General features: G+C 50.9%; 1 protein-coding gene across 2 annotated transcripts in view; it reads left to right on the top strand.

Moving 5' to 3' along the window:
- Positions 1 to 9508, top strand: part of Olfml2b (olfactomedin like 2B) — a 36878-nt gene extending 27370 nt beyond the window's left edge. Inside the window, exons 7-8 of one of the 2 annotated variants that reach the window (XM_059280949.1) lie at positions 7807 to 7983; positions 8494 to 9508. In XM_059280949.1, coding sequence (XP_059136932.1) covers positions 7807 to 7983; positions 8494 to 9095 — 779 coding nt within the window. In that variant the 3' untranslated portion in view covers positions 9096 to 9508. Of the gene's footprint in view, positions 1 to 7806; positions 7988 to 8493 lie in introns of both variants that reach the window. The other variant, XM_059280950.1, reaches the window with a different exon arrangement.
- The last annotated feature ends 437 nt before the right edge of the window (positions 9509 to 9945 follow it).

Genomic DNA, 9945 nt, shown 5'->3' with positions numbered 1-9945 from the left:
TGGCTAGGCCAGAACATGATGTGCTGATATCTCCCAGTCATCAGCTAAATAAAAGTCATTTGGCTGAAACAGATACAGGCCACTAGGTTGCTGCTGGCAAAGGCAGCTAGCGTTTTGTTTTGCTGTGTGTTTGTTTGGGGTTTGGGGGAAGAGGGTGGTTGACGGTTTGATTTTTTTTGCACAGTTTAAGATGTGTTGGTTTTGTTTGTTTTGTTTCTCTTTTCTTTCCCTAAAAAAAAAAAAACAAACAAAACAAAACAGAAAACCATTTTGGTCTCCAATCATGATCTTTCTGTCTCCGCTTTCCAAGTGCTAGGATTACAGGCATGAACTGCCATATGCTTTTTGTTTTGATTTATTTTGTTTTCGAGACGGGTTTCTCTACATAGCCCTGGCTGTCCTGGAATTCACTATGTAGCCCAGGCTGGACTTGAACTTACAGAGATCTCCCTGCCTCTGCTTCCTAAGTTCTGTGAATAAAGGTGTGTGCCTTATTCACACCCCTGACCTTACCTTACTTACCACGTGGTTTTAAAGGCAATGTAGCCTAGGTTGGCCTCAACCTTCACCTTCTGGTCCACCAGACACTTTTGAGTCTTGGAATTATAGGAGTTCATCACTACACCCAGGGTTCAGGTAGTGCCCAGGATAGACCCAGGGCTTCATGCACACAAACTACATCTCAGCCTCTAGAGGGAATATCTTACCCCAGGTTTCTAGACCAGATTTTGTGATAGCCTAGGATACCCAGCACTGTCCTCAAGGAAGCTTTAAATCCTCAGGAAATTTTCTAACACAAGTAAAGGGGGATTGTTTTTTACTGGACACTGTAGTGCAGCTCTAAGACAGGGAAGTTCCTGGTAATGTCAAGGGGCAGCCTGGGCTCAGGAGAGACTGAGGACCAGGAGCGCAAAGCCTCAGTTCAGCAGCTCCAGCTGCCATGGAGAACTAGAATGCCTGTGCTAAATGGCCATGGCTCTGCAGCTTCCTACACATTTTCAATGCCAAGTCCTGATGTGATTGTTAGAAGGGGCCAGTTAGGGGCAGCGGTGAGGGAGGGAAGGACACAAAGGACAGTAGGCTGTGACAACACCAGCGTGCGTTTGTCTCATATTTGACTCTATCATGATCTGTAAAGAATGTCTCCCCCACAGAGCACATAGCCTGAGAAACCCCAGGGCTTGGCCAACCAACCACTCTGGCAGTAGTGTGAGGGGCCCGGCCAGCCTGCCTGCCTCAGGTCAGGGAGGCTGTTCCAGGGATGCTCAGGGAGAAAGATGCTGACGTGGGGTGGGGCTGTGCTTTCTAATGCCTCCGCGGCCTCAAGACTCTTTCTACAGGACAGACAGCTGTCTGCCACGGGCTACAGGCAGAACTCTGGTAACTCCTCTATCCCAGCCCTCAGCTCACAGGGAAGTTGGCCGTCTCCTAACACGGGCCCTAAAAAATGAGTCTATAAAGTCGAGTTGTTCCCTTAGATGTATACAGCCAAAGTCTGAGGCCCTCAAGGAGGTTAAGTCCTCTTGTACTTCAAGCTACACCCCTCAGTGCCAGGCCATGAGGATCCAGACTGAGTGAGGCATGATCATTCCCTCCATGAGGCTGACCGAGGGAGGGGGCCAGCAGCCAGGGTGACAAACTTGTCTGGAGTGACAACAAGCAGCTGATGGATGTGCTCACTGCTGTGGGGCTCCCTGTCCAGAGGTGGTCCATGGATGGCAGGCTCACAGGACAGAGAGGAACTCGCAACAGAGGACAGTGAGAGCCAGGCTTGTGGGGGGGTGGGGGGTGGGAAAAGGCAGCCTGGGTGTTCTAGCACAGACTGGCCTGGGATAAATTGTTACATGTCCGTATCAGTTAACTTTCTGTTGCTGTGATAAGACACCATGACCAAAAGCCACACAAGGAAGAAAGAGTGCATTTTGGATTACGGTTCCAGAGGGCTGGAGTCCATAATGCCTGGGACGGCATGGCAGCAGGCAGGCAGCGAGGGGCAGGGAGCTGGCTGGTCATACTCTCTCTCCATATACGGGAAGCAGAGAGACGTAACAGAAAGTGAGGCAATTCTCAGAGCCTGCTGCCAGCGACATACTTCTTCCAGAAAATCTGAACCTCCTAAAGGTTCCGTAACGTCCCCGAACAATAATGTGCCTCTGCGGGATTCTTTTCTCTCAGACCACCACACCTTAAGAATTTCAAGATGTAGCCAGAAGGTTTCTCCAGTCCCACCAGGCCCCCTGCAGTCCCGTGGCCCACTTATAAAATAATCACTCAGAAGCTTATATTAATTATAACTGTTAGGCCATTAGCTCAGGGTTATTCCTGACTAGCTCTTACACTTAAATTAACCCATATTTCTTATCCATGTTTAGCCTCTGTGTCTGGCTGGCGACTCCTGACTCCGCCCTTCCTCTTCCCAGCATTCTCCTAGTCTGCTTGCCCCAACTACACTTCCTGCCTGGCTACTGGCCAATCAGCATTTTATTTATCAGCCAATCAGAGCAACACATATTCACAGCATACAGAAAGACATCCCACAGCATCAAAATGGCAGCTTCAGAAGATTAACATGGAACCAACCCTCTGAGCAAGGGCACTATGTCACTGCGCAGGCCCAAGGTCCATCGGGCCATCTCTGGGTATGGTCCCCATGAGGCTCCCTGGCACAGGCAGCCAGACATGGGTGAGAAGCCTTAGGCTGTCAATCTCAAAGCTGACTTCACTCTGAGGTGTGTTTTCGTATGTGTGTTCTTACGTTTGAATGCCTTTGGGTCAGCTGCTGCTCAGTTCCCCAGGCTCCGTGGCAGATTGGCACAGAGATTGGCACACACTCGGCCTGGTGGGCTCATTGTAGTGTCTGCTCGCCTCCTAGAAGCAGTTGAGTCAAGACTTCTGAGTAGAGAGAGATGGTAAGAAGTAAGAATGGCTCCTCGGGATGGTGGCGCACGCCTTTAATCCCAGCACTCGGGAGGCAGAAGCAGGTGGGTCTCTGTGAGTTCAAGGCCAGTCTGGTCTACAGAGCGAGATCCAGGACAGCCAGGGCTACACAGAGAAGCCCTGCCTCAGGGCAGAGGAAGAAGAAGTAAGGATGGCAATTCTGGAGGGCTGAGAGGCTAGGATGGGAACTTGGGGCTTCATGCGGTAGTTAGAGATGTCCAGTCACTAAGGGGTAACGTAGATGTATGTTGTGAGAAAGCCGCTCTTGCTATCCTGAGTAGGCAGGCTGGAAGGAGGCAGAGGTGGATCAGCAAGGGAATTGATGTCATGTGCATGAGCCAGGTCAGTGACGGGCAGATCTAAACCACTCTGTGGTGGAGGAGAAGGGCTGGGGAGGGGCTGAGGAGAGAGAATGGATGCAGCTCACAGACCACTTGAGGAAGCATGTGAGGCGAAGATGTCAGGATCACCCAGGCTTCTGGCTCGGTTAGTGGGTATCGCGCTGTGTCGGGAAATACAGGTGACGTCGGACGTGGATGGGAGCAAGTGAGTACGCTCGTTAATAACCAGGTGTGAGGAAGCAGGACACCCGGGGACAAGTGTCAAGTAGGCCATTGGATGCACCATGTTGCAGAACCAGACTGGGCTGTAAGTCTTCAGTAAGAGCTGGTAGCAAATGAAGCACCTGGGAGGAGAATGAGGTCTGAGAAGTTACATTTGGGGATGCGATGGGAACTGTGAGACAGTGGCCTGTACCGCTTCCTGAGACGGGGGTGGGGACGCTGCAGATGGCCCTCAGGGTCTGGCCCAAAGAGAGGCTTGGCTAGAATAGGAGGATGACAATATCCCTGAGAGGCCGTGGCGAGCATGTAAGGCGGCCGGTAGTGAGAGGTCCAAAGCATGTAGGCACGGTAAAGGGAACACCCTGTGGGGTGAAGGAGTACCTCACAGAAGGGCCGGTTATCAAGCTGACCGTGGAGCAGGGGACATATGTTTGGGGCTATGATATCTAAGATGTGACATGCAAGCAGATGTATATACTGAAGGGGGAAGGATCCTTCCCTTCGGACCCTGGTATGCTTTGTAGTAAGGGCTGTCTGCCTTGAAGGACTATGGATGAGCAAGTGGTTTAGAACAGAAGAGTGCTCAGTGGATGTTAGTGTCTGCCACTGTCATCCAGGGTAGCCCTGCTCTGGGAGACCAAGAGTGGCACAGATAGAGCTCTCCTCCCCGAGGGTCCGTGAACCACCTGCTACCTCTTGCCTTCTTGCTAAGGCTGATGGTCTGTGCCCATGGTGGGAGCTTTGAAACTATGTTAGTGTCATAGCTGTCACAAATTATCTGATGAGAAGCAAACTTAAGGAAAGAAGCGTTTATTTTGGCTCACATTTGAGGGTGCAATTCCATCATAGGAAGGTGGGGAGTAATGATGGCCGGATCTTGAGGCAGCTGGTCACATTGCATCAGAAGGCAGAGGGTGATGGATACTGGTGTTCAGCTCAATTCCTCCTTTTGATTTGGCCAGGACCCCAGCCTGTGGAATGATACCTGCTCACAGTTAAGGTGATTGTCCCATAATCCCTCACAGACTTGCCCAAGGCTTATCTCCTCCATGTTTCTAAGTCCATTCAAGTTGACCATATTAACCATCATAAGAACCATCCCAGACTTTGAGCATGGTGATGTCTGGGCCTCATGGTCTCCTAACTCCCCTGGATCCTGTCTTCAAATATTCTAAAGCCATGCATGTCAATCCTGCCTTCCTGCATGGACTCATCCATCCTGTACAATTTTCTGCACCTCAGTGACATATGGAAATTTGTCACAAGGACCCAGGTATCAGCACTGCACAGCTGCAGGCTGGGACTCCCCTCCTCCTGTAAAAGCAAGGACACCTCCCCTTGCTCCAGAAACTGACCTCATCTGTATCCATCCCCACTCAGCCAAACTGCCATAAGGCTACTGGCTAAAAACAATAGACAGTTATTCTCCAGCAGTTCTGTAGGCTAGAAGTCTCAAGTTAGTTTTATGGGACTAAATCCTTGGTGTCAGAAGTCTAGTTCCTTCCAGGGACTCCAGGGGAGAACCCATGCCTTGTTTTTCCAGAGTCCACTGGCTGCCAGCATTCCGTGGCCCATGGCCACATCAGTCCAATCACAGTGCCTCCTCCTCTTCCATAGCTCATTTCCCTGCTTCACTGGTATGTGGACAGCTGTGATGAAATTTAGAACTCACTTAGATAATCCCTGATAATCTCAAGATTCTTGACTCAGTCATACAATGTCCTTTTTTGCCATAGAAGGTCACTTTCATGAGTCCAAAGAGTTAGAGCCTGGATATCTCTGAGCGCCTGTCTTGGTTTATTTTTTCTGTTGCTGTGACAAATTACTCTAGCAAAAGCAACTTAATGGAAAGACGGTTTACTTCCTCTTACAGTTCAAGGTACCTTTTACGGAGGGGAAATCAAGGCAGCAAGAGCTCAAAGCAGCTAGCCATAACACATCCACAACCAGGAAGCAGAGAGTAATGTCTGTTTGGTGCTGCACTACCCACTGGGGCAGGTCATCCCACTTCAACACAATCACAATAATTCCCCATCGGCTTGCCCAAAGGCTTGTCTCCCAAAAGATTCCATACTCTGCCAAGGTGACAGTTAACACTCATGGTCACAGGGCAGTCACTTAGCCTACCCTCTCTTGTCAGGATGGATTCTCCAGGTGCTTTCGCTGTGCACTGTGAAGAAGTTAAGGTTCTGTGCCATTATGGGGGCAACACAGACATTGGAGTTAGTGGCCGGGCCAAAATGGAGGCCATTGGAGTATTGATAGTCTGACATTAAGGCCCGGCTACTGAGCACCTCAGGGCTGAGATGGGACCCTATAAGCGTTTTGTTAAATATCCACCTTGGCTTCCAGAGCCATTGGTAACTTACTGTGTAGTAAGAGATGGGCATGGCCGGGGCAATCGTGACAGTGACATCTTCCCTCATCCGGTGCTTGTGGGGCTTCAGGGCATGGCTGGTAGAGAACTGATGTCCTTGTGGAACGTTGTCAAGGAAAGAGGTCCATGGAAGTAGTCTGCCTGGGGATGGCACGAGAGGGCTCACCTCAGTGCGGGGGAGTGTGGCTTCTCCACTGGCACTCACAGTCCCGCTTAGCGCCAGGAAATGAGATATTTTCCATGCGACTGCTGCCAGGCTCAGCTGGAGACTCCTGTTTTATTGTCTTGAACAAATGAGCTCAGAGCTGAGGGAATGAGGCTGGTGGGTGGTTTCTGTTGTTTGTCAGATGGAGGCAGCTTTCTCCCCACTCTGTCAAACTCGATAAACCCCACTCAGAGCTGCATGAAGCCAGCCATCTACACCTAACTGTGAGGCCTGCCTGGAAAACACTGCTCAACCCAGTTCTACCCGATGTCTGCCCCAGAGCCAGAGCCAAGGCACGACTGCCCTTTCCCGCCATGCTAGCTCTAGAGGCCTTGCGTTCCTCCTGCCTCAGATCACTGGAACACAGATTTCATGCAACAGACTGGAACCATTTGGACATGGTACCACCTGAAACTTCGAGAACCCTGAATCCAAACTATAGGCCTATCTTAGTTTTGTCCCAAGTGTCAAGAACCAATCATTCCCATCACTATTGTTCACCAGGGCCACCGGTCTCGATGGCAGGTAGGACGGTGTCTGCTGATGCCCGTGGTTAGGGGGCTCTGAGGATGATTCTCTGGTTATCCTCTTTCTCCAGGGCCCACTAATCCAGGGGTAGAAGAGTGCATGCTCTGGTAGTTGCATGTGATTTCAGTGTCATTCAAGCCCATGCTCAGTAATGTCCCATATCAAGCATTTCATGTTTTCAGTTTCATCTAGACTAGAGTCCTAAGTAGTTCTAGTGGCCTGTGAAGGCCTTTCCTGAGTACTGGGCCATTCCAAAGAGCCACTTAGAGGAGTATTGCTGAATTTCTGCTCTACTAAGGAAGCCTGGAACTTTAAAGAAGGGCCCCACAAGTAAAGCTGATGGGTGCCCTGCCCCTCCAACTCCCCAGCAGGAATTCCAGACCGTCTGTTCCCAGTGGGGACACAGGCCATGGACTTGATAACAGCTCCCTAGGGACGTGAATGCCCACCATCCAGTCAGAGCTGCCCCAGGCTGGTGGGGTACAGCTGTGTGGTCCTGGCTGTGCCTGTCAGAGTCCTTTCTGCTCACACTGCTCTCTGTTCCCAATCCCCACGCTCAAGTGTCAGACCATCTGCTGGCGCCTGTGGTGTGCTAGATACTTGGCGTTCTGAGTTCGGAGAACACAGGAAAAGGCACAGCCTTTGCTCCCTGGTGCTTATACTCTTGGGGTGGATGTGGAGAGAGGAGAGAGAGAGATACATATTGGGCATGGTAGAGAAGGTACTTCCTGGCCTGGTGACTAGCCCAGGGTAGAGTGCTTGGCTAGCGTGCATGAAGCCCTGCGTTCAATCCCCGTTAACTAAAACACACGCACACACACTCACACATGCATGTACTGTAATAGAGATATGTTTGTCGTACTGTGGTAGCAGGGATCAACAGAACAGGACAGAATGGCTTTCTGGGAGATGGCACGGTACCCAAAAATGACTTTGTGTCTTTGCCTGTTAAAGAATAGGATCAAAGAGATGGAGGCAGGGTGGCATCACCGTGGCCCACCATGACAACTGTGGGCAGCTTTGTGGGGATAGAATGTAGACTACACAGTGGGAACAGCATCAGATGATGCTGGCATGCCTGGTTACTCGGGACTGCTAAAGGCTGCCAAGAGTTCATCTGGAGGGGCCAGCAGAAACTTAAGTAGAAGGGCGTCATTAGATCACTCCAGCCCCTCCATGCATCTCTTCTCCACTAGGAAGGTGCAAGGACACCCTCTCCACAATCACAGGGCCCACCACCCAGAACACATACGGACGGAATGAAGGGGCCTGGATGAAGGACCCCCTGGCCAAGGACGACCGGATTTATGTAACCAACTACTACTACGGCAACACGCTGGTAGAGTTCCGAAATCTGGAGAACTTCAAACAAGGTTTGTGGCTCGGCTCTGATGTGGGGAGTACCTCCCCAGCCTCATTACCCCTCCTCTGATGATGGCATAGTGAGGGTCCATGAGAAGCAGGACATTCTCTATGGACTGCAAAAGGGCATTTCCTGGAAGGGTGGTCACCTCTTTGACTCTCTCTGCCCTCTTGGCTCTTTCCCCCCTCCCGCCGCGCCACCCCACCCCACCCCCCGCAGCTCCTTGGATATGGAAGATCTTGAGCCAGGCTAGTAAACATCCTCTCTTCCCCTTGGCCTCCAACAGTTTACAAAATCTCAGTCAGGTAGATGAGTGTGGGACCCTTTGAACACTCAGGGAGGCAAGTGGGATTGCTGTCGCTTTCAGGAGGATGCTGGGTAGGAACAGGAAACAGTACGCCGTTCGGCACTAGAAAGTGGTAGCACCAAGACACAACCCCAAGTGTGCAGACCCTAGTCCATAGCTGGTTCCGTCACAGGCAGTGCTGCCCTGAAGCTTCCCACCTTCTTGCCGCCACAGGTCGCTGGAGCAATTCCTACAAGCTTCCCTACAGCTGGATCGGCACGGGTCACGTGGTGTACAATGGCGCCTTCTACTACAACCGGGCCTTCACCCGAAACATCATCAAGTATGACCTGAAGCAGCGCTACGTAGCTGCCTGGGCCATGCTCCATGACGTGGCCTATGAGGAGGCCACACCCTGGCGGTGGCAGGGCCACTCAGACGTGGACTTTGCTGTGGATGAGAATGGCCTGTGGCTCATCTACCCGGCTCTGGACGATGAGGGCTTCAGTCAGGAGGTCATTGTCCTGAGCAAGCTCAATGCTGTGGACCTAAGCACACAGAAGGAGACCACGTGGCGCACTGGGCTCAGGAGGAATTTCTACGGCAACTGCTTTGTCATCTGCGGGGTGCTGTATGCTGTGGACAGCTACAACCAGCGGAACGCCAACATCTCCTATGCCTTCGACACCCACACCAACACGCAGATCGTCCCCAGGCTGCTGTTCGAGAATGAGTATTCCTACACCACGCAGATAGACTACAACCCGAAGGACCGCCTCCTCTATGCCTGGGACAACGGCCACCAGGTCACCTACCACGTCATCTTCGCCTACTGACATGCTTGACCCCTGCAAAGAGAAGTGCAGAGGGGGCCGCTAGCACCTTGTGTGTGTTTGTGTGCATGTCTGTGTGAGAGAGTGTGCAGGTGGGTGTGTGTGGTTTTAAAATATATATTATTTTGTATAATATTACAAATGTAAAATGACAGTTTGGGTCCTATTTTTTTTATATGGATTGTAGATCAATCCATACATGTATGTGCTGGTCTCATCCTCCACAGTTTATATTTTTGTGCAAATGAACTTCTCCTTTGGACCAGTAACCTACCTTCCTTCATGCTCTACCCTCCAGCTCCTGAACGCAAGGCGAAAGCGTTTCTTCCTCTGGGTCTCGCGGCCAGACTGCACCAGGAGCAGGGGTGAAGGGCTCAAGAAAGAAGTGCTAAGTGGCGGGAAATTTTTTTGTGTTATTAGAGAAGTTCTTAAAACTCAGAAAAAAAATGCCTTTTTTTTTTTTTTAAATAAAGGAGAAGTTTTAAAATCCTTTCCCAGGTCATTTTTGTTTAGCAGGGATGCATTTAACTAGGTGTCAGCTTCCTGCTCCTGAAGGAGACTGGGTCTGGTGTTCCCAGGAAGCGTTCTTTCAGTCTGGCCTGAAATCCCAGGAAGACTGCAAGTTCGAGGCCACCTGGGCTACAGCAGAGTGAATTCCAGACCAGCTTAGGCAACTTACCAAGGCTCTGCCTGAAAAAAAGAGAGTATTCGGTTGCCAAACTGGCCTGTATCCAAGTTGAGGTGTTAAGACACCCCCCTCTCCCCTCCTTGGCATGGTGGTAGTGTGAGTACATTCTTCTCCTCTCCTCTCTTCTCCCCTGCCCTCTCCTTTTCATTCCCTATTTCCCTCTTT

The sequence above is a fragment of the Peromyscus eremicus genome, chromosome 15 (assembly GCF_949786415.1).
Source record: "Peromyscus eremicus chromosome 15, PerEre_H2_v1, whole genome shotgun sequence".
In the NCBI taxonomy this organism is placed as follows: domain Eukaryota; kingdom Metazoa; phylum Chordata; class Mammalia; order Rodentia; family Cricetidae; genus Peromyscus; species Peromyscus eremicus.
This window is presented reverse-complemented; position numbering and strand designations above follow the sequence as displayed.